Source organism: Chinchilla lanigera, unplaced genomic scaffold, assembly GCF_000276665.1.
Source record: "Chinchilla lanigera isolate Chin_1 unplaced genomic scaffold, ChiLan1.0 scaffold00047, whole genome shotgun sequence".
Lineage (NCBI taxonomy): Eukaryota > Metazoa > Chordata > Mammalia > Rodentia > Chinchillidae > Chinchilla > Chinchilla lanigera.
Window position 1 is genome coordinate 9,345,965 of NW_004955448.1, and position 25,368 is coordinate 9,371,332.

Below are 25,368 nucleotides of genomic sequence, written 5' to 3' on the forward strand. Positions count from 1 at the left end.
GCGCTCCCGCGCACTCACCCGCGCTCCCGCACGCGCGCGCGCGCACTTAGGCGCTCCCGCATGCACACGCGCACTCCCGCGCTCCCGCACGCACACGCGCGGTGCCATTTGCCCTCAGCCTCGCGCGTCTCGGTGCCCGCGGCCGCCCGCCCTGGCGTTCCGCCTTCGCAGCCGCCAGTGCCGGGGAGCTTCTGCCGAGAGTTAGGCTCCCCGGACGCTGGCGTCGAGTGGGAGGCGCTCCCCAAGTCGGCGCTGTTCGTGGAGCGCGGCGGGGACTGTGAGCGCGGCGAGCCGCCGGCAGCGGCCAGGCGCGACGCGGAGTGCGGGTGCGTGTGACTCCCCGGGTAAAGCAGTGAGCCGGTGAACGCCGGGGGAAAGGATCCCAGCCTGGGGAGAAAACAAGCGGAGATCGGTTTCGCTATGGTCTGGCTGTGTTGGCTTTTAAAATTCTTCCTTTGACCATTACAGTAAGCTGATAACCTGTTTGGATACCTAGGAGAGGAAGGAAGCGATGGATGCTTTTTTGCCAAAGTGCCTTGCTAGTTTGAAGTTTAACTTGGTGTCTTGATTTATTTCGATTCCTTAAACTTTCTGTGCAGCTTGGGGACCATTTTTTTAAAAGGTTAAAATGGTTACAATTTGTTGCGCATATTTTTAAAGAAAAATGTTACATTGACTTAAATGAATTTGTTATCACTAATTTAAAGAGAACGTTAAAGTGGTAGTTGAAAAGATAATGGATAGTAGACAAAATAATTAATGTAGAAAAAGTAAAGTAACATTTTTCCTAAAGATTACTGATTGTAATTAAGGTGTATATGGATTTAAACAATTTTATTATTATATCACTTCAGTTTATTGTTCAGGAGCTGTTGGGATACTTATGGTCAGTGTCATTTTAGCAAACTGAAAAGCTTCTATTAAATTTTATATTTGAGTTTTCCCTCTTAAAAGCCTCTGACAGTAGAGGCTAAATATATACACAGATGAGTTGAGCTGTTAAGTGGTTCTTATGTAAATGTGACATCAGTAGAGCGGGCAGAAGTTAACATTATAATATAATTTTTAGAGTTCTTATCACTAAGCATACCAAAAAGAGCAACAGCCTTAATTAAGCCATAGATGTGCATCTTCTTTAAAACCTCAAGCAAAAGTGTAATGTAAACTGCTGAGTAGCTCTGAGCAAAGGTAATGAACCTAAGAGTCAGGTTCATAAATAGTAACAAACCACAAACAGTAGACACACGTCAGAGAACGCTCCTGCTCTATGTTAGGGGAGTAAAGAACATCAGCTGCGCTTCTGTAGGTCTTCAGTCATTTTCTGTAGCTTTCTTCAATATGTATCATAAGAATATAAGATAAAACTATTGTGATTAACTATAAAAGTGATTTATGCTTACAATTTTTCTTTACAATTATATATAGAGTGAGCACACTGAGTGTAAGAAAGAGAATGAGTTTAGATTTATTCCACCTAAATTAGATTAGTTAAACTTAAGGAATTCATAATAGTGACACATTTATTAAATCATTCACTGACCTTAGTAAGGTACATAGAAGGGACGTGAAACACAGAGACTATGCCCCCCGTTTTTACATAAATGTTTCAGTCCCTAACATTGAACCTGACTATTGAGTAGCCGCTGGATAGTTGAACGTAAAGAAGTATTAAGTAAATATTATTTAATGTGGTTTCTTGTCCTTCATACTGTGTCTTGTAGTTAATTTGCAGTAGTTGATTGCTGGAAGTAATCATTGTTTGCATTCAACAAATACCATTTTTGATCTTGGCATTTTCTAGTTAGAATATAATCCATTAGTTAATGAAGAATAGTCTATATATATAAAGTATGTTCTAGTGATTTACAAATTATTCAAAAATAGATAAAAATAAACTAATTGCAGAAAAATTAGAAATATTAGTTTGAGATGGATAAGAGATTAGTCGAATTAGTCAAATTGCTAAATGTTTAAAAGATTTGAGTTAAAGTTAAATTCTGTATATTTGAATTCAAATATATTGAATTCCAGTGTTTACCTTCTCAGCAATGCCTTAAACGTTTCACAGAAATTAAAGGAAAACTTTAAAAGTAATATAAAATTTGGGGTTTTATTGTATATTTCAGAATTTTTAAATGTTTTATCTGGTGTTTCAGAGTTGAATTTATTGCAATAAAAATTTGTCTTACAATATATTCAGACATCCTTTCTTAAATAATATTGTTATTTGGTTAAAAACACAAAAGTGAAAAGCTGGCACTTATTACCATGCAATTTCTCTCAAGAATACCAAATTTGTGTCTATATATATATGTATTATAAAGTTCTTTCTCAAATTTGTGTCTATATATATATTATATATAAAGTTTATACACACATATGAAGGTATGCTTTTGTATATATATTTAAGTAGGTATGTTTGCGCAGGAAGTTAATTTGAGGTTAAATGATTTTGACATGCACCTGTACTTGAAAGAACATTGACTAGATATATCTAGTGTGAGCAGGAATTTTCCACCCGGGGCAGAAATGTGAACTTTGCATCTTCTGAGCTACAGAAATGACATTCTGATCAGGCACGTCTACAAAGAATAGCTGTTAAAGATTAAAGGCTTAAAAGCAGGCTGGCAAATTCTATCATCCTTTTTGATTTAGAGTCTCATAATCCAGGCTGGCCTTGACCTCCATGTAACCAGGGTGGAGGCAAACTCACAGTCCACCTGTGTGAGCCCCCCAAGTGCTGGGATTATAAGTGTGTACCACCACACCTGGCTATCAGCCTAGTTTTTAATCACTGTATTTTCCTTAAGCCAAATGCTTTGTATGGGCTTTATATGTGTGATGACTAATCTTTGATCAAAGTACCTCTGGAAATATTCACAGGATATTACTTCTTTGTCTTCTTGTTCTCAGCAAGATCTAAAACTTACATATCTATACTCTGTTTTTAAACTTTTTGTAAGTTATTGTTTATGAGTAGTTTTGTTTATTAATGAATACTGCTCCTACCTGTCAACTGTCAACTGACAGGTAGTTTAATAGTTAATGTTTTTCATGTAAAAACTGTGCACTGACTGTTTTCTTGATTTGGACCGTTCTCACGTCAGGAAGTAAAACAAAACCACCTATCAGGTAAGTTTTCCTAAACAGTTGTCAAGGTTACTTACATATTTATTTCAGAAATATATTCTGATATAGAACCTTCACCAGATGTTATACTCTGGTTCTGATTAGTATTCTGCCACATACATTACACATTTTCATTATTTAATAAGGACAGTTTGGGAATATTCAGTGAGAATTTAATTTTTTGATTTTCAGGATCCAACTTTGTATGTATATGCTATTGTATTTTAAAATAGCATATAGCATATATACTATATGTATTTAAAGGCTATATGTATTTCTAGAATCAAAACTTGGATTATAAGATGTATTTTTTAAGGAGAAGTCTACCTCACTGAAACTAGGGAATGTTTATATAATCAAGTGAGCTATAACAGTCTTCTGTCTAAGCTTTTACCACTATAAGTATAGTGGAAAGGAGGAATTTTCCTTAATGAAGGGAGGTGTTGTGTCAGTGTAATAAAGAATCAAATTCTTTATTTCTGTAATAAAGAATAAAATAATGCTTTTTACTTAGAAGTACAAATATATACTTTTATACAGACCAACGAATAACTTGGATAAAATGTGTTGTGTATATATTTTTCTTGAGGGAGTTTTAAAAACACAACCTAATCCTCAGTACCAAAGAAGAAAAGAAAAAAAAGAAGAACTTATTCTGAGAAGAAACATTACCAACTCTTTTTGTTTTTGTTTCTGTTTTTTGGAGATAGGGTCTGTGTATTTCAAGCTAGTTTTGAACTCATTATGTAACTCAAGCTGGCCTCAAACTTACTGAGATCCACCTGTCTCAGCCTCCCAAGTGCTGGGATTACAAGCATGCACCACTACGCCTGTTTTACCAACTCTTAAAAAAAACAAAAACAAAACCAAAAAAAAAAACAGCAACAGCAACTTCTTGTCTTTTTGAGATGGCATCTCGCTGTGCAGTTCAGGCTGGCCTTGAGCTCACTTTGTAGCCCAGGCTGGTCTCCTTGCAGCGATCCTCCTGCCTCAGCCTCCTGAATGCTGCCAACAACTTTTGTACTGAAATCATTACCAGAAATCTCAGAATCTATCTAAAGGTTGAGATATAAACACTTTCATGTATGAAGGCAGAAGGCAACGATTTCTTTTTCCTATCCTATGATAGACTTTGGATGTAAATAACATGTAGGAGATGTACATTTGGTACCAGATTACATTCAGTTTCATAGTAGTTTTTGCTAGCAATCCTAAAAGAGACAAAATGCTTCTCCTAAGAATGAATAAAACTAAATTTTTCCTGACTTAAGCAAAAATGTATTCTCATGAACCATCTGAAACCTAAAGGAAGTTTCATAAAGGAAATAATGCAACCCATTGTTTTGATGTATTTTATTAACATTTTCCATATAAGAAATTGGGAACAAACTTTGTGGCTCTTTGTTTTCCCTGATATATTCCATAAATGTTTTCCTAGTCTTTAGATACTCCTTAAAACATGACTTTAGAATCTGAAACTGTTGTAGAGGTACAGACTATTTTTTGCATAAATCTGATTAGCTACGTGTGCTAGTGCATGCCTGTAATCCCAGCACTCTGGGAGACTGAGTCAGGAGGATTGTAATTTCAAGTCTCACCTGGGCAACTTAGTAAGACACTGTGTCACAATTTTTAAAAAATTTCAAGAGGGCTGGGAATGTAGGTCAGTATAAAGGCCCTGGGTTCCATCCACAGTACCACCATGCACAGACACAATCTTTACATTTCAAATTTTTACATCAGGCTAGTTTATATGCATGAAATGACTAGTTTTTAAGGTATGAACTTCTTAAAGACATGATATTCCAATTTTTCTCCTAGAATAATTAAATGTTTCTTTGCAAAAATGTGAGTGGATAAAAATACATAAAATACTAATTTTATTTGAGAAAGCACTGTATGTTAATTTTTTAAAATACTAAAACAATGCCTTACTCTACTATAAGAGGTTTCTTTTTAACTTTGGTAGAAATGATTCAACAGAGAAATAGTAAAATCTCATCTGTAAACAGCTGTTATTCTGGGTACATGCAAATTGAACTTACTACAGGGACCGTCCAGATTCTTTTTGAACGGTTCAAACAGGTGCAAAAGCCAGACTGTAGGCCCATTTTTGTCTTAATGCTTTTCACAACAAACTGCCTTTTGTTCATGTCACTCAAAAAGGAAATATAATTTTTTTAACATTTGTTCTTTATGTGATTGTATATGTTCCTATTTAAATAAAGAAAATGTAGGTAACATTTCAGATTAGTCACATTTAGTTGAATTTGTAGCCCAACTATAATACAATAAGAACAATACATCCTGCTAAATTTTGTTTCTGTAGAGAAGTAATAGCTATTGTATTCTCATTTATTTACAGAACAAATAGTAGTACTCCCTGAAGTATTTCTTTATTGGAATTAAATATCCACATATCTAAATGAAGAGTTGAGTAGTTTTCTTAAGTGATCTCATATTAATAGGAGCTGACGTTTTAGCCTTCATACTGATTACCATATCTAAGCTCTGAATGTCTAGTGAGTGTGGAGCTCTAAGCAAAATGACCTCATTTTGAATTGCTCATTTTCAAGCATCAGTTGCTGAGAAGATAAAGGACTTTGTTATACAAAGGTATAGCAAATACTTTGGAATAATCTTATTTTTAAGGTGAGGATTAGAAAAGAATTGTTCTTTAGACAATTCATTTATGAGTTTTAGAACTATGTGAAACTCTGACCTTTTAAATAAAAAGGGTCCTTTGACTCCTTAACTTTAAAATAACCTTAATCAGATTTTAATTTTGAAAGCATCAAACTGACTATGTTTTTGCCCTCCAATATACTAAAACATGAGCTACTCAATCCATTTATTTTGTAAACTGGCACAACCTTTTCATAGTGCTAGTTGCCTATAATTCTGCTAGACTAGTGATTTTTAAACTTTTAATAGGTGGACGATCTGGGAATGGTAGTCCGTTAAACTTTTTGTTCTTCTCATTCCTATTAGGAAGACCAGAAAGAAAACTAAAAATGTTATGAGAGGGCCAACATGTAAGGACCTTGGTAGAGGTCACCTGTCCCTCCTAACATGTTAAAAATGAACACACTGATAAAACAACTCTTCCTTTGTCTAAGAAATGATATCACAGGACAAACTGCTGCCCCCACAATTGTAGACACACAGACACAGCAAATCATAGAAAGGCAAATGCAAAGAATCACAACCTACCTGAGCAGAAGTCTACAACCACCACCTCCGCAGGAAACAGTACCAAGGTAGGAAACAACCTGACAAATTGACAAATTGCTAGGAGCTCAGTGTGAACAAGTGTGAGAGTTAAAGCCTGCAGAGTGCTTTAATCACGGGCTGGAGGCAAATTTTTGTGAGTTTACTTAGAGAAGGGATGCTACCTTCTCACTGTGCATATTGAAGGGAAAAAAAAAATCCCTTCTTGCTTTTGGCACAGGGAGAGGGAGAGGTAACCATCTGGAAATCTGTCAAAGTGTTCTCGTTGTTTGGTTTTTTGATTTTTTTTTTTTTTTATTTCCAGTGGTGAGGATCTAATTCAGGGCTCATGCGTGGAAGCCAAGTGATCTACCACTGAGCTATAGCCCAGCATTCCATTCTTAACAGCACCTGTCCTCAGGAGAAACTTTTTTTTAACTAAAGAAAATAGCTAAGGCAGGCAATAACTAACTTTAGCTTTTGCAGCTCTTCTGTCCCACTAGGTGGGCACTAAATAGTACCAGGGAGCTTTACAATCCAAGTGTGCAAACTCATGAAAAGACTGTGCCCTAATCTTTTGACCATATTAATTTGTGATTAATATGCAGATTTTTTTTTTTTTTTGTACCAGGAATTGAACTCACGACCTCGTGCTTGCCAGGCAGGTGCTGTGCCGCTGAGCTAAATCCCCAGCCCCAATATGCAGATATCTTTAATGGAAAAAGTGGCCAGTAAGGAAGAACAGATCCAAGCAGAGAGATGGAAATTTTAAGGAAAAAAATCCTAGATATCAAAAATACTGTAACAGAAATGAAGAATGCCTTTGATAGGCTTACTATTAGAATAGACATAGTTTAGGAAAGACTCTGAGCTTAAGAATATGAATATAGAAACTTCCTAAAGTAAAGAGCAAACTAAAAAATAAAGAAGAAAACCCAGGCTATTCCAGAACTACGAGGCAACTACAGAAGGTGTAATGTATGTACAATGGGAGTACCAGAAGTGAAAGAAAACAAGAAAGGAACAAAAGCAATATTCAAAGCAATGTTGACTAAAAATTTCCCCAAGTTAATATGAGGCACCCAACCACAAATACAAGAGCTCAGAGAACACCAAACATGATAAATACAAAAAAACACAAAATGTTAGTACAGTATATCACACTTGGATTTCAGAAAATCAGATGAAGAAAAAATCTTGAAAGACACCAGTGAGAGAAAAAAATGCCTTACTTGAAGAAAAGCAACGATCAGATATACATATGATTTCTTCTCAGAAAATATGCAAGCAAGAAGAGCATGAAGTAAAATAGTGTTAAGAAAACACCACCAACATACATGTCTGTACCCTGGGAACTGGAGTACTGCTTGCCATGAAGAGTAAACGAGTCATTTGTAGAAAACAGTGCACCTTGAGACCATAATGTTAAGTGAAATAAATTTGACACAGGAATTTATATATCACATGGTTTGTGTTATATGAGAAACATAAAATACAAATAAAGAGCAAAATAAAAAATGGATAATAGGAAATAGGGAGGTAGATTTTTTGCAAAAGAGAAGGCAACAGAGATGGAGGGGAAAGGGATGAAAATGAATTAAGATGTGTTATATACAGTACTAGCTGCCCATGAGCAATATAATCAGTATGTGCTGTAAATATGTACTAATGAAAACATTTTTTAAAGTGATGGAGAAATAAAGTTTTAGACAAGCAAAAGATGGGTTTTGGGTAGGGTTGTAGCTTAGCGGTTCGGTGGCAAGCCCCTGGGTTCCCAGCACAGAACGGAGGAAAGGGAGGGGAGGGAGGGGAGATGGAGACAGAAACAGAGGAAAGTTAGTCTTTTGCCAGTACACAAGTCCTGCAGGAAATGTAAAAAAAAAGTTCTTCAGAAAGAAAGAAAATGACATAGGTCAGAAAAATAAATGATGAGCACCAAAGAATAAACGAAAGAAAAATAAGAACCTTTTAAAAATTAATAGATAACATTTTCTTAAAGTTAATAGCAATGTATTTGATGCTGTACTCTTCTTGTATGTATAGGAAAGCAATGATGGCAATGAAACAAGTAATAAAAGGGAGGAATTAGGAATACTTTTGAGATATTTGTTCTCCCTGCAAAGAAGTATAATATTATTTGAATGTGAACTTAGATTAATTATAATTGTACACTGTAAACTTTAGAGAAACTACCTTAAAAAGTAAAATTTCATAAGAATTAATGGTAAAATGGCCTTATGATTCTTTTATGATTGGCTATATCTACCTTTACTTGTTTGTTAATGCGTTAGTCTGTTTTTAGTGGGAAAGGTGGGAATATTTAATAATTTCAGTAAATCTAATATTCTGGTGTCTTCATTCAATTATATTTCATAAATCAGTTTACTACAATTATAGTGATTCTTTTGTTAATGTTTAACATTTAAAACTAAAGAGACTCATTCTGAGAACCGATTGTGGTTGAAGCTTTTCCTTCTGTTGTACTAAGAGCATCTTTATCCTACACACTGTAAGGAGCTCTCTTCTTTTATGACTTTCTGTGTGTAAGATTTGCTCATGAATAGGAGGGAGGATAGCTGGCATCCCCAAGTAAACTGCTATATAGAGAATAAAAGTTATGACAGGTGAGCAAATGGAGAGGTAAGAATACCAACTAATGTTATAATTTTTTAGAATGTAGGTTATTAGTCAAGCATTGATTTGTAAAGGGATATATTTGTTACTTTCTTGTGTCTGGAACAAAATACTTCACATGCATAACTTAAGGAGGAGGTTCATTTTGGCTCAAGCTTGCAGAGAGAGCAGTCCATGGTTAGTTGGCTACAAGGTAGAAACAGCATAGCATAGGCGAAGGAAGCTGCTCTCAACCCATAACGGCCAGGAAGGGAGAAGGAAGGAGAGAGGACAGAGGAATGTTAACAGTTTACAAGATAACATACTTTAGAGCTTTCTGTGAGATATCTTGACATACCTTAATTTGCAGTATTTCAGTGTAAATCTCCAAGAGCTGTTTTATTACTATTTTTGAAAAAATAGATTTATATAGCCAGTTTTAAAAATTAGCACCCTCACACACATGCCTAGAGATACTGGTTAGCTCAAGGTCTGGGAATCCTGTGCGTACTCAAGGTGACACCTAAAATTAACTCTCACAGTCTCCCCGGGGAATACTCAGGAATATATTCCAAGCATACATAGGTGAATGTTTTATACAAGTGTACCATATACTATATATCTTAGTAATCCTTCCATAGCGGTACATCAATACTTGGCTTGTTTTTAAAAAGTGGCATAACATTCCATTTAAATTCTGTTGAAGTGCTCTTTTTTTCTATGCTTTTGTGTACTTATCAGTCAAAACAAACATCTTATAGGCCACATAATTTTGGTCAATGTCATAAAGCAAGAGAGGTGTGTTCCGTTTCTTCAGTGTAGCAAAAAAGGCACAGTATTTTCTGTAAGTTAATTCCAATAGTTGTTTCTTTGTGAAGAGGGGCTAACACAAGCAATAAACTTCAGTTTTCACTTGGCTTAAAAAAAGTTCCTCTGACTCCCAATGATGGATAACATTTGCCTTCCCTAAAAACTTTTGAGAGAAAGTTAAATAAGTGGGAATAAATAGCAGGGTACTTGGAGAAAAAAAAATATTTGGAATAGTTGATATATCCAGAACTGCTAGAAAAGGATCAAAACTGAAAAAAATTGCAAGAATATACCTTATCACAGACACGGATTTAGTTGCAGAAAACAAAATGTACTATTGCAAGTTTAAGCAAGAAGGACTTATTACATATTATTAAGTGGTTTAAAGAATCATTTTGATGACTGAAAATACATACTTTAGGTGGAACTTTCAGGAGTGACTCCCACAGCCACATCACAGGTCAGACCACAAAGCAAACTTTTTCTAGGCTACGGAACGGCTGAATGAAAAAGTTGTTGTTACTGCTACTGGATCCGAGCTTGGTGTATCTTCTAGCACCCGTATCAGCAAAATGGATTTCTCATGTCTGCCACTCAATACCTACAAAGCCCTAGTGATTAGACATTGTTATGCTAGCACTGCAGATCTGTGTTCTTGATGATTATACTTACCAACAGAGAGAAATAAAAGTGCAGGCTCTCATCTCTGTCTTGTAAATTTCAAACAATTGCACATACTGAGCAGAATGTAAGTTTGGAAACTTAGCTGCAGTGGACTCCAGGGAATTAAGTTTTTAGCTTCCTGACTTCTGCAGTACAGAAGCACACATTCAATGGACTTGAGCACCTTCTTCCACAAACTGTATCTTCATGCCATTTTCAATTAGGTCACTGTGTTTCCACTTTAAATTAGGTAATTGGAAATAACTATATATAATGGAAGAGAAATTAATTTTGTAGTCACTCTATCCTCTCCACTTCCTTTTAAGGATGGTAGATCGTTCCCCAGTGCATCTTTGCTGTACTGAATCTCAGAAATGGAGGAGAACAGAGTACATGAGGATGCAGTGAGGAAGTATATAGCAAAGAAGAGTCTCAGGAGAAACCAATCCTGACACCTTAGTTTCGCATTTCTAACCTCCACAGCTGCAGCAATAAGTGTCATGTAAATAATAAAGGGAAAGAAAAAAGGAAAACTGTAAGAAGCTAAAGTCCACTAGTCCTTGAACTGAAAAAGTTTTGAGAATATGTACAAACAGGAAAGAGACTTGAAAAAGGAAAAGCTAGCAGCAAGGTGTGAGAGACACACATGGGAAATGGAAGTCTCAGTAAGTGAAACTAGAGGTCTAAGGACACACTAGCATCTTCATGCTAATTTGGGTCTATAAAAGTAGCTTGAAATATTCTAGTCATTTCCTGATGGTAATTTATCTTGTTCTGTAGAAAGATAGATGGGTATAGGTATGTAGTTATAGATAATATCTCCAAATAGGAAAGACAGAAACTGCACTAACCAAACAGAAGATCCAATACTTCAGGAATCAAAGATCATGAAATAAGAAAGGGTAATTATATTTTCAGATGACTTTTGCTCCTACTGTGGCTAAAAAGCTCCACATGGATCAGTGCTCTTGTATATAATACTGTAAGCCTAAGAAAAACAAAAACAACTTCCTGGAGAACCAAAGACAGACATACTGGATAGAACTGGACAACTGGAAAAAGGGAAAAAAACAACTCTAGCCTAAAGGCAAACTCCACCTATGGTGCGCCAGGGACTAAAACTGGAAATTAGAAGACTCAAGTCTTTAGAGTTTAAGCACCAAGGACAGAGTTCAGTATAGTCACAGTTCCTGAGAAGAGGGAGGGAGGGTGATGTTCCAAAACAAAGCAAAGCAAAACAGAAAAACAGGGTGAGCACCCTGTAAATAAATTATCTTAGGGTGAAATAGACTTAAAGCACTCCACTAAAGATAAAAGAACTAGAGATTTGAACTGCTAAAGACAGAATTTTAATTTGAAGGGCCACCAGATAAATTTCTTGCTTAAAAATAATCCAACACATGAGAATATAACAGTATCCAGAGCTACTACAATATAATAGACAATCTACAGACAGTTCAACATTGCTTAACAAAGAAACAGGAAAATGTACTTCAATCTCTAGATAATAGACTATTATTAGACATTTGCCCTGAAATGACCCAGGTATTAGAATTCACAGACAGGAATTTTAAAGCAGTTATTGTAATTTTGCTCAATGATATAAAGCAAAATATGGTTGGAATGAATAAAAAGATACGAATCTGAGGAAGTAAAATTGCATACATGTAAAATATGTATAACGATGTATACATCTATACCACATAGAAATTCTAGATATGAAAGAATAAGATATTTGAAAGAAAAAAATCCCACTAGTTGGGTTTAACAGTACATGGAAGTATTAGAAGGTTCAATAAACTTAAATAAAAATTAATCTAAAAAAGAGGAAAAATAGTTTGAAAAAGGAACCCTTGGGATTCATAGCAAAATATACAAATGTCTAATATTAGGTGTATATGATAACTAGTTTATTAGGTACATTGCCAGACTATAGAGCTTAAAAGCTTTATGTGAACTCTAAGAAACATAAATATGAGGAAAACCACGCCTAGGTCCATTTCATACTTCTGAAAGCAAGTGATAGAGAAATATGGAAAACAGGATATAAGAGAAAAATACTTTGAATTACCTTTGACTTCTCACCAGAAACAGCAGAAGCCAGCAGAAGGTGAAATAGCCTTCAAATGTGGAAAGAAAAAACTGTTAACTTAGATTTAGCTTGTGAAGATAACTTTTTAAGAATAAAGAATAAATTAAAATAATTGCAGAAAAAAATAATAAAATACTTGTACATAAAACCATGAGGACAAAATTCTACTAGATGGCAATTTGGATATTAAGGAAAGAAGAAGAATGTTAAAAATATTAAAATATGGAGAAATGATATATCTTCAAAGATGTCAGAGGATATTGTAGCCATTCAAAAATGAAACAGACCAAATATTAAAATTTTTATTTTGAATTTTAAAAAGCTGGATTAGGAAGCAAGAATATGCATAATCAAAGAGTGGATTAAACTGGGAAACTAAGCCAGGAGATTTCTTCCAACAAATAGCTAAATGTCACAGAGTCTGAGAAAGATTTTCTTTTTTAAAGCTCAGCAGGGCACTCATAAATAGTTATAGGAAATACCCAAATAATTTCAAAATGAATTCTAGAACCAATGAAAATCTGAAGTATCCAATGAAGTTCTGAAATCTTTGGAACCAGATTAAAAGGGGCAACTTGACTTGTCAATATAATTTTTTAAAACATACCCTTCAACCATAATATCTCAATACAGTAAAAATACATAAACAAAAGGATCAGAAGGCTTCAAAAGAGCATAAGTTTTTTAAAGAAAGAATTAGGCTGGTCATGGTGGTGCGTGCCTGTAATGCCAGCATTCAAGAGACTAAAGCAGGAGGATCACCGACTTGAGGCACATAGTGAGTTCAAAGCCAGCCTGAACTACACAGTGAGACCCTGTCGCAAAAAACAAATATAAAACAAAAAAATTAGAACCAGACTGTCATCTGATCTCTCCATCAACACTAGTTGCAGAAACACAAATCTTCAGACTGCTAAGAGAAATTTATGTCGACTTCTATGCCCAAGTGGCCACTGTATAAGTTTGAGTGAAAAATAAGAAAATTTAGACATGGTAGAGTTTATTGTACTCAGCTTACTAATTTTAAAATGCAGGAAGGAGATACAATACAAGAAGCAATGACAGTTGAGAAGCAAACCAAACTTTCTTGCTCTTGTCTCCCCTATTTTTCCAGTGGAATTGCTGTTTTCCCTTTCCTTCCCTTTAAGATAGTTTATCTTTTTTCTCTTTAAAAAAAGACACAAGTTGAAATCTGTCCTCAAAAGTCAGGATTCATGGATGTCTGAAGACTTGCCACATGGAAACCTACTGAGTGGCTAGAGGTGTTCACAGTTTAGCACCTGCTACGATAAATGAGGGCACAAACTTGTAATCTAAGTTATTGACTTTCGTGTTTTTCTTGACCCCAACTTATTCCTTACATGTGTTTGGATTAATCTTTTCAGAGTACTGTTTTCAGCAAAAGCCAGGAAATCAACTTTGTAGTAGTCAGAATGTTATCCTAATGTATATTGTTTACTTTATTGTAAACAGTGGTGAGCAGTGGTCAATAAATAGTTTTATATTCCTTTAAAAAAAAATAGCACAGGAGAAATTAAAGTATTAAAAGCCAGCACACATCCAGCACACATCTGAAGGTTTGAACCTGAATAGTATGCCTTTAATATAGAAATACATGAAGAGGAAAAGCTGGCTAAGGAGGTTGGTTGGAAATGTAAGGTTTACAGAGTTATTTGGTTATAAATGAGCAAGTGTTTAATCATTGCCTTATCATTTGTAGTTTATACCTGAGATGCTTTAGAAAGTATAACAACTTTCTGGCCAATAGGAAATTGAAAATCTGCGTCAAACCTCCAAAGACAAAGGCTTCATGCCCACTGCCTGGCCCAGCATTTTTTACAGAGAAAGGAATGATACTCAGGTTTCAGAAGTTGGCAGGTTCAGGGAATCCTTGTAGTTTTAATGTACTGGTGTAGAGCTTTTATGCAGAAATAAATGAGCTACAATAAAGTAAAAAATAGAAATGTGACTATTTGAAAACTTTTTAAGTACTAAAGCAAAGGAATAATCACTTGAAAAAGGTAGGAGACTTTGAGAACAGAGTAAATGTTTATTAGGAGCCTTTCCTAGATTGAAACAAATAGTTTTCACTGGCATGGGTTTAATACGTTCTACTTTTTACTTTTTAAAAACTTTTGGAATCGTTTATTAGCCTTAGAAAGGATTTCAAAAGTCCCCTTGAATAATAACAGGGAATGATAGCTACAAATCAGGCCTTTAATGCGTGGAGAATGCTGCCCTGGCGGCTGCTGTTTCTTCAGGAAATGATGCTTTTGCAGAGGCAAGCAGAAACACGGAAACAACTCCCAGGATTTGGAGGCAGATTTATTTACATAGACAGGTACTGATTGGGATCACTCCCAGAATATCAGGCCGTGATCTCTGGTGATCTAGGGCTTATATGGGACAAGCAAGCAGGAAGTACAGAGGCAGAGTGGGTTGTGAATTGAGGATTGTTTTATACAGTGTGCATCATCGTGAGCAGCCATGCATTACAGTGACCAGCTGTTTCATAGAGACAGGAGCATCTGGAACTGGAACAGGAACTATCACTTGGGCAACTAAGAAACTGAAGTATACTGGGGGGCCATTTTCTGTTACACTTTCAGACTCTCTTTTGAACTTGTCCTAATTCAGTCATCTGTTCATGTATTACTTCCTTAATCATCATCCATAGACATCCCATTCAGCATACTAATGCCAGGTTAATCACCAGCAATGTCTTACAGCATGTCAATCTGGGACTATTTTATGCAGACTGTGCAAGAACAGTTGGATTTTTTTTTTTAATTGCTTTACATAATGTTATTTTAGGAACATGTCTAGGGTAGGCAGAATAATGGTTTCAATAAAGATATCCATATTCTAATTCCTGGAAATTATGAATATTATTCCACAGGCAAGGAGAAATTATAGCTACAAACAGAATTAAGGTTGTTAATCTTAAAATGCCTTTATTGCTGTGGGTATCCAGGAAGACTTAATCACAAGGTCCTTTATTTTTTATTTTTTATTTTTTTATTTTAAAGAGTAAGAGAAGGATAACAATAATGGGGGGGGCTTACCAAATTACAGACAAAGTGGTAGGAAATTATCAATGGTTGTTGTTTTACATGTTGTTATCTACAAGATAGTTTCTCAGGAAAACAAATAGACAAATAATAGTGAGTTAGAGACAAAAGAGGTAGGAGATTATCAATAGTTGTTGTACTCTACTTAGGTATCTTCAAAAGAAAATAAATAGAACTATACATGAGTGACCTATTGAATAATCATTAACTATTCTCAATGGTTGTTGTAGGAAACACATAATAATAAACATGCATCCATTTATGAAATAGGATAGGAACAATACAAACATTACAGACTTATGGATAGATTAGTAGGAAAATATCGGTGACTGCTGTAATACATGTTGTTATCTTAGAAGTGGTTTCTCAGGAAGACAGAGATACGCAAGAAGGATCTAACAAGTAGTTACAGACTAAGGGTTGTCAAAAATCAAGTGAGCCATCTGGGGCCAAAGCCATTTTTTGTACCATTTTCTCTCCAGCCTCCCATCGCATTGGGACCCCACAACCAGTTAGTGTCCTCTCCCCAACTGTCAGCACAGGCAGCAGGAATCCTGTTGCAGACTTCTCCAGGGCTCCACCACAGCCTGTACTGTCAGGGGAAGAATGGCTTCCAGGGAGTCTCCGCATGTATTGTGCAAGGTCCTCCTGGTTTACAGCTTCCGAGTGGCTCTCATGACCCCAGTCCACAGGACCTCTGACCCCTCGGGCTTAGTCTGCATTCTCACGTTCTCCGAGTCCTTGTTCAGCAGCTGTTCCTCTGCTGACTCTGGACCTTTCTGGTTCTCAATGGCAGGAGCAAGAGTGGCCCGTTGTATAGCATGTATTCCCAGGGGTTTTTCCATGTTTGAATGATTCACACACGTCCTTAGGTGGGCATCTGCAGTTGGTGCATGGTGGGCCAATTGTGTCATTGTTTCTCTGTGTCTTGATAGTTATCAGTTGAGCAGCGGCGGCCAGCCTGAAGGCTGGTGCGCCACAGCAGTCTCTGCCGCATGGCTCCCTGCATGCCAGGGGCCCTTCCTCCGGGGGGCCTACGAGGCAGGAAGTGAGCCAGCCGGCAAAGTCCTTTAAATGTGGAAGAAGAAGGCAGAAATATCAGAGAGACGTAAATACACTGTGTTGCTGGCTTTGAAAATAGAAAAAGGGACCATAAGCCCAGGAACACCATCTTTGGCAGCTAGGAAATGCAAGGAAACAGTCTTCCTTGTAAGCTTCTGAAGTACAGCCCTCCAGCACCTTCATTTTAGCCCACTGAGCCCATTTTGGACTTCTAACTTCCATGAGATTATAAACTTATGCTTTAAATCAGTGAATTAGTGGTAATTTATTACAGCAGCAAAAGGAAGAAGAGTGAACAAAGTTCCTAATATAGAGAAACTTACAATATAACAGAAATGAGACTTTTTCATCTTTTTAAATTAAGACTATAAAACTTGGTGTATTGTACTTATTAGAAACAACGAGTAAGTCCAGCCTATGTTAAAAGGGGAGAGTATGTCAAAGCATGAATACTGGGGAGTAAGCACCATTGGAAGCCATTTTAGTAGCTGTCTACTGCACATAGAAATTAGTGTACTAGTGTAACAGTTGATACATTTGAGTCAACTTGAGAAGTTTAGAACTTTAGCGGAGCAACTTGAGAAGTTTAGAACTTTAGCTGAGCAGGGGACAACAACTTGAGAAGGGGACAGCAACTTGAGAAGTTTAGAACTTTAGCTGAGCAGGGGACCAGGATCCTCAGGTTGTAAACATCCTCATCCTGTGCAACAGGAGGTCACGGACATGGTGTGAGTGCTACACCTGCCCTGGGGTGTAGCTTGCTTACAGAATAAGGGAGGAAAAGAGGCTAAGCCTTACTCTGCCTGCTTTTTAGCTCTTCTTGCTTTTGCTGTGTTGCCCCTCTCCCATGCCACCCTGCTTTGAAGCCTGCTGATAATGGACCGAAACCGCTACAAACTGTGAGCTAAATAAACTCTTTCCTTAATTTTGGGTATTGGGTATTTTGTCCCAGCAGTGAGAGAAAAGTAACTAAGACAGTTAGAAAATCAAGTTTATAAAGTTCCTAACTGAATTAAGTTCAGTAATTTCAGAACATTTGTGATATACCACAAATAAATCTCCCATTCAGAATGATATAAAATGGAAATGGAAACCTTTCAACTTTCAAACAGGAAATTCAAAACATACATTAAAGTAGTCACAGTGAAGCTAAGTGTGGTGGTACACACCTGCAATCCTGGGCCTCTGGAAGGTGGAGGCAAGAGGATATCACAAGTGTAAACCCAGCCTGGGCAGCTTAGCAATTTAGTGAGAAGCTATCTCAAAACAAATTTGTTTTAAGTGTGGGAATGTAGCTGTGTGGAAGGGTCCCCCGGGGTTCAGTACCCAGTACCAAAATAAAACAAAACAAAACACTCTTACAATTCAATAAAAGATGATAAAATTTTTACAAAGTATATTTGAGCGCAGTTTATCAAAGGAGATACAGAATAACATATATGACAAAATAATCACATAATGAAGTGTTGTTAAACTACCTCTCAAATAGAAGACTGACATACCAACTTTCATAAACAACCTCAGTTCTGTTTTTATGCAGTTAGCTCACACTTAACCATACAACCCAGCCTACGGGTTTACTCAAAATACCTGAGACTGTGTACAGTATACACGGAGTGGTACATGACTACTGACAGCAGCTTTATTTAAAATGGCCCAAAGTATATAAGTATTTTTTATTGTGACAAAATCATACATATAATGAATTTAGGAATAAAATAAACTGTTGATAAGTGGAGCAACGTAGATGTATCATAGAAGCCTGCTAAGTGAAAAAAAGTTAGACACAAGACAACATCCAGTAGGATTCCGTTATATGAAATTCTGGACAAAAACTACAGTGACAGTTTGTTAGTGGTAACTAGGACTGGGGGAGGTAATCGCCACAGAGGCACAAGAGAGAACTGTTTGGAGGGATGTAAACGTTTTGCCTCTTAATTGTGCTTTTGTCGGTTACACATTTTTCAAAATTCAAACTACAATTAAAATGGATAGATGCCATTGTATATAAGTTATATCTAAACAAAGCTGAATTAAAACACTCGCTCTGCATACCCAAACAAATCCAATTAAGCAGTTTCCTGAGGGTAATACATTAATAAGGCTGCGCTCCCTTAGAGTATGTTTATGTATACAGCTATTGCAGCATTCAAAGGAAAAGTTGTTTCTGGCTGGGAGCACTGACAGATAACAGAAATTTGAGGCTCTTCATGATGACATCAGAGGATTGGAATTGAAATAGAAGCAGGAAGGGTGATCTAAGACGGGGAGGATGTAACCGAAGTGAAGTTTAAAAAGAGGACAGATTTCTGAAAGGCTCGTTTGGCCAGCAGCGAAGCGTTAGATTGCTAGGTTGTAGACTCCTCCTGTACTGTGCCTTTGTTCTAGAATGAGGAAAAAGGAATGGACTACTAGGTGAATGACTTCCAACTGGAGCAAGGGTGGAAAACCATTATAATAAGGAATTAAACCTTTTAGGTTCTTGAGTGAGACTTACAAAGAAAGTGAATATTGGATTAAAAGCATTGATGTTTATAAAGCACACAGGATAGGGCTTGGAATACGATCATTACTCTGTTTTTAAAAATATATATCTTTTACTATATCTTTTAAAAAATATACAGCATATATTTTCCATAAGAGGTGTTTACTGATAGAATAATAAGGAATGGCATCCATGTATAAGGAAGAAAAGGTAAGACACTAACATTTAATCTTGACAGTGAAATATTCAATATTGTCCTTGTTTTGTACATGTGGAAACTTGGTCTTAGGAAGAGGAGCTTGAATTCTAATCAGTTCTGGTACCACAAGCACAGAAGGGTCAGTTTCCTCCAAGATGGATAAGAGCCCGGCAAACCACATGGAGAGCTAGTAAATTCGACTGGGACGTTGAGGGTGGCAGCAGGCATCTGCATCCCTGACTCATGTGCTAGTTGCTTGGTAATCTCAACAGAATGTTTGAGAAACATTAAGACTTCGTAGGCATTTCTGTCGGGTGATGATTTCTACTAAAAAGAGTTTTTAGAAATAGAAGTTAGCCCCATATATTAACTGTACCTTTGTCTTTGTCTAGTAAAATATATATTGTTTCTTTATAGTGCTCATAACATAGCTGTGGTTTCCAGGGCTCATACTTCATAAGTGATAATTAGTCCTTGTTAGGATCTACATTGTTGACGGCGCAAAGTGGCCTTTACTTGGTAACAGTATTTTTCTGATTTTTCCTTCCTTCCTTCTTTCCTTCCTTCCTTCTTTTCTTCCTTCATTTATTTGTTTTTCCTTTCTCTCCCTTTTCCTCAGTTTAAGTTATCTGAGTTGTGTTACTTTGTATTTACCATTTGTATACTATATGGGATAAATGTGTATTTTTAGTATAATAAGTGAATTATACTGGTTAACAAATAGAACAGATTTTCATAAATTGGATCTCTAAGTAGTGAGTCTTTTTTCATGAGGTAATTCAGTCTTCTTTAATTCTTTTTTTAGTTTCCTTAACAAGTATATTAGCTCCAAGTCATTCTTTGTAGTCTTACTTAAACTTATTTATTACATCTATTTATTACTTAAATTATAACAATCTTACATTATTCTGTGTATTTTCAACAGTGATTCTTTTCTGGCACACCGAGAAAGTATGCGGCAGATGATGAGAAGTTTTTCTGAACCTTTTGGAAGAGACATGTTCAGTATCTCTGATGGTAGACAGAGAGCTCGTAATCGCACAAGACACAATGATGGGGAAGAGGCCTTGACTGTAAGTTTTTTGTTTTAAAGACATTTAGTGAGAAGGTCCTGTGAGACCTTGAGAAAAATAGTACAGAGTTGAATAGCCATGATGATAGCATATGACTAATACCTGTGTTACAGAAAGATCTATTACCTGGGAAAGGGGACCTGTTGAAAAGCTGAATCCTATAATAATGAGTTGTTATCCATATAAAATTCCACTGACTATCGTAACTTTTAGGGCCATAAGGTTATATGTATTACAACCAAATTTTTTTTCTTTTTTTTTTTTTGGTACTGGGAATTGAACTCATGACCTTGCGCTTGCCAGGCAAGTGTTTTTGCCACTGAGCTATATCCCCAGCTATAACCAAAATTTAAACCATTATTTTTACCTTATAACTTCCTCTTACATTTTAAATTAGAGCACACAAGGAAATTTCTTTCCTGATCCCACATACTTCTTTGTAAGTGGGGAAGGGAAGGAAAGTTGAAGGGAGGGGAGGGGAAAGGGAAAAAAAAGAAGAATTAAGATATTTTATGGACCAGGCATGGTGGTATACACCTGTAATCCCAGCACTTGGGAGGCTGAGGCAGGAAGATTGCTGCAAGTTGTAGGCCAGCCTGCGCTACCTAGTGAGTTCAGGGGAAGCCTGAACTATATAGTGAGACTGTCTAAAAAAAAAGATATGTATAGGTACAAATTCCCTATGATAAATGTAATCATTGTGTAAGACAAATAGGTACTAATAAAAAAAAAATTTTAAATAATTGTGAAATCCAAAATTATAATGCTTTGTTGGGGCTGGGGATTTAGCTCAACGGCACAGCGCCTGCCTGGCAAGCACAAGGTCGTGAGTTCGGTTCCCGGTACCAGAAAAAAACAAACAAAAATGCTTTGTTGCACTGGGAAACACTGATCTTCTGCACAGATACCTTAGACCTTCAAAATTTAATCTTCATTTGTGCCCCAGAAGCCTTGCACAGCTGCAGCACACTCTTTAACGTGTTATCTGAGAGCAGATCTGGAAGGTTAGAAACATTGAACTAAAAAACATGTTTCTAGATCTTAATCATTTTCTTTTTCTTTTTAACCTTATTTGTTTCTGTTGCCTTTTCAGCCTCAAGAATGGCAGTTCTATAATAACAAATCCACAGGGGTTTCTGTAAAGATGAGGATCTACAGTTGAAATGTAGATATTGGAACTCAGTAAACATTGAATCAGCCAAGTAAAAACTTCCAGAATCTACCAGAAAAGCATTTTCATATTTGCTCTCTGTAGAAGCATAACCAAAGTAAAATATCTTAGAACCTAAGATGTTTGACGAATACAGTTAATTTGCCACTTAAAATGAATCTTCGCATCTTTTTCATATATATATTATTGCAAGCAGTATAGTCACATTCAAATTAGCTTTTTTTTCTAGTTAGTGAGATAGTATCATCATACATACTTTTAGTGCTAAGGAGTCCCTTCAACAGCTTAAAGTTAATGTCAGAGTATTGTCAAATAGAGCAGAAAATGAATTATGAGCATTAAAATCATTTCAGTATAAATATTTTAGATACCTGCTTTAACCATAGCAAGGAAAAAGTAGGGTTATATATAGTATTTTATATTTACGTGTATAAATGGGCTACTTACAGCTTTTATGGAATAAACAAGAAGTGACAGCTTTATTCCCTTGCCTCTAAGTATAGACATGAGACCTGTTTATAATTCAGCTGAAAACTTCTTACTGAAAGTACCTGAATACATTAGTTATAGCTATGCTGGTCATCCACTGGAAGCAGAAGTAAATGTTTCTTTCTCAGATACTTCTGCTTAAAGTACTAAATGTTTAATAAGAATTAGAATAAGAAATACCTAGCCAAATAGAGAAATTACTGTGAAACTTCAGTGTGTAAGGATTCATAATTTAGAGCTTTGTATTTTCCATGTGTCATATTATATTTGCCCTGCCAAAATGTCTTTAAATCAAGAAGAAACCACACAGAAGAAATTACATGGTTGTATAAATTTGATGATTGGATAAGGAAAGTCAAACAGGAAAACAGTTCTAAATACAAAAGAAGGCCCACTGTTCTCATACTTGAGCTACAATAACAAAATACCTTAGATTTTAACTTGTAAACAAGAGAAGCCTGCCTCACAGTTCTAGAGGCTGGGCGTTCCAAGACCAAGGTACGGCAGACCCTGTCTTGTGAGGATTTGCTCTCTGATTCCTAAGTGGCATCTTCTTGCTGTGCCTACACGGTAGAAGGGGCAAGCACACTCCTCAGGCCTTCTTTATAAACCGTTTATCCCATTCATCAAATTTCAACATGGAAAGTGTCTCGTACTGAACTCATCACAGGAAAATGGGTTTTGTCGTTCGATGAACTATCATTCTTTGATAATTTGGAAAAGATGACAAGGATATTAGCAAGTCTTTGATGCTTTAGCCTCAATTTATAACCATGTAAAACAAGCAGGGGTCAAAAATTAAAAGTAGAATATTGGTAGATGGCTCCAAAAAGTGGTAAAAGTCCGGCAAAATTAGGCAGCATTTGGTTTAATCCTTTTGTCTTTAATACTACCTTTGGTTTGTTTTGAGGTGTTTACCTAAGTAGGACAGGTGGAGTTTAAGAGCATATGGATTCCTCCTTGTTTTGATACTAAAAAATCCAAACCAGGCACGGCGGTGCACACCTATAATCCCAGCACTCAACAGGCTGAGGGAGGAGGATTGCCATGAGTTCAAGGCCAGCCCGGGCTACACAGTGGGACCCTGTTTCAAAAAAAAATCCAATTTTCTCCTATTTAGTTATAATGATGTCTAAAGAATACAATAAGTAAAGATATCTATATTTCTGTGTAACCATTTATGAGTTGATCTTTAAGAAATATTAATTTTTATCCAATATGTCTAGCAGTCTTTGAGAATTTTGTTAATGTAGATAAAAATTTTATCTCTACTTGGTTAAAGACACAATTAATGGATCTTTTAAAAATCCTTTCCCCTCCTTGAGCAAAGGAAAGATGATTTAATCTTAATCATTATACCTTATATTTTAATTAATTTTAATGTAAGTTTGCATTTCCTTTGAAAAATACTGATGTTAATCCTTAGCAAGTACTTTTTCTTTCAACTGCACTACTGAAGTACGCATATTTTCAAGTAGTATGTGCCTTTCCTATTTGCCTGTTGGGCTCCTGTCGGGCTCTAAAATGAATAAAAGCAGATACAGTAACTGAAAAGATATACATTGAGATTTTTTTATATATCTTGGGTCTGTAATGTTAGTAGCTTTGAGATATGTAGTTATACAGTATTTTTGATGGATTATTATATAATAAATATGACCAAAATGAATTGGATATCTTTCTAGGCAACAAGCTTTTCTCTTGTGCCTTTTGGGAGTTTTGGTGGCATGGTTCGTATCATAAGACACAAATCATTTTAGCAGTATTTTCTGACAAATATTTATTGTTCATTAACTGAAGCAGACTGAATTGGCATGCATCTTACTAACTTTCATAGTGCCTTTTTAGTATTTGTGTTGAAAACCTCTCTTATGTTTTAAACTAAAACATAGTGTTTAGGCTTGTGTTTTCTGAAGTCATAAAATATAAAAAAGTCAGACTTCAAAAATAAAAAAAAAGATTCTGATAGATATACTTTGGCTTTGCAAAGATAATCCCCATAGTTGGTTTGGAAGTTGAGGACTTCTGCGTACTTTTGACAGCTCCAAGAGAAAGCACATCTGGAAAATTACTCAGATGAGCGGCTTTCTCTAGGACTTTGCTGCTGGTGTGTCCATGCTGTGTTTTATTGCTCGGTCACAAAAATGGCTGCTTGGCAGCAGTCGCTTCTCCCATTCCTGTTTCTCTGGGCTTGGTCCTGTGTTGGTGCTGCTAGTTTCCAGTCCATGCAAAAGCATCGAAAGAACAGTAGAGAATAGCATGATTTTTGAACATTTTAATCTAAACGCTCATGAGAAATTTCTTTTTTTTTTCCTGCTGGGTTTGAACTCAGTCACTCTGAAGTTTAATATAATGACCAGAGGTAGTGGGTATCAGTAAAATGACCAGGAAATTCAGTGTGCTGTGGGAGCACAGATAGAAAAAAAAGATATCACTTGAACCTTTTGAGGTAGTGTGGGGTGGAGGGTGTGGTCAGCCAGAGAGGACTTCATGAATCTTAAAGATTAGTGGGCCTTCAGTAGGAGAAGCCAGATGGGAAAGATAGAGTGGATGCAACACAGGAAGATACAGTACAAAGACTCAGAACCTGGGGGACTAAAAGATGTTTAGGGTCACTTGACCCTCGTTAATATAATTGACAGTGAAGAGGTAAACAGAGACTTCTTCAAGCCTTAGTAGAGTATGCACATTAACTTAAGAGCAGGAGAAGCAGTTGATGGGCTCTATCACTAATGTGGTAGCACATTCATATTCTCTTTTCTAAGATCATTATGTCTGCAGGGAAGGAAAAGAAGGGACTACAGTGGAGGTCCAGGGCTGCTGGAAGCATTTTATAGAAAGCATTAGTAATAGCTTGTGTTTGCTAATGGCCATGGCTATAGAGGAAATAATATGTCATTTGAAAGATGAAGATGTGCGTGGTGAGAATTCAGTAATTCACTGGGTTGAAGGAGCAGTAGAAAGATAAAAGGGAAGTATGGAATGCCTGTTTTTCTGCAGGAGAGATTAGATAGAGGAGAATGCTACTGAGCTAAAGAACAGAGAGTGGTTGATCCATGCAGATATGAAAGTGTAGTTGTCCAAAGAGTCATTTTGATTTTTTTACTTTTGAGGCACCTGTGGATTGTCTAGGTAAACAGTTGGATATGTAGATATGAGTTGAGCTACCGATTTTTTTCTCTGCTGTGCCTCTGCATGACAGTTAAGGACTTTACTACTGAGCTACATCCTCAACCCAGAGTTAGAGATTATTTAATTATTCATCAAACATGTACTGAGCCATTTTATGTGCTATGAATTA

The 25,368-nt window shown here is 36.3% G+C and overlaps 1 protein-coding gene across 4 annotated transcripts in view; it reads left to right on the forward strand.

Moving 5' to 3' along the window:
- The window catches only part of Mlf1 (myeloid leukemia factor 1), a 38,064-nt gene that overhangs the window by 662 nt on the left and 12,034 nt on the right, over positions 1–25,368 (forward strand). Inside the window, exons 1-3 of one of the 4 annotated variants that reach the window (XM_005393101.2) lie at positions 372–467; positions 20,260–20,407; positions 23,753–23,797. In XM_005393101.2, the coding sequence (XP_005393158.1) occupies positions 20,288–20,407; positions 23,753–23,797 (165 nt within the window). In that variant the 5' untranslated portion in view covers positions 372–467; positions 20,260–20,287. Of the gene's footprint in view, positions 1–371; positions 468–19,751; positions 19,854–20,259; positions 20,408–23,752; positions 23,798–25,368 lie in introns of those variants that run through there. The other 3 variants (XM_013518626.1, XM_005393098.2, XM_005393099.2) reach the window with 3 other exon arrangements.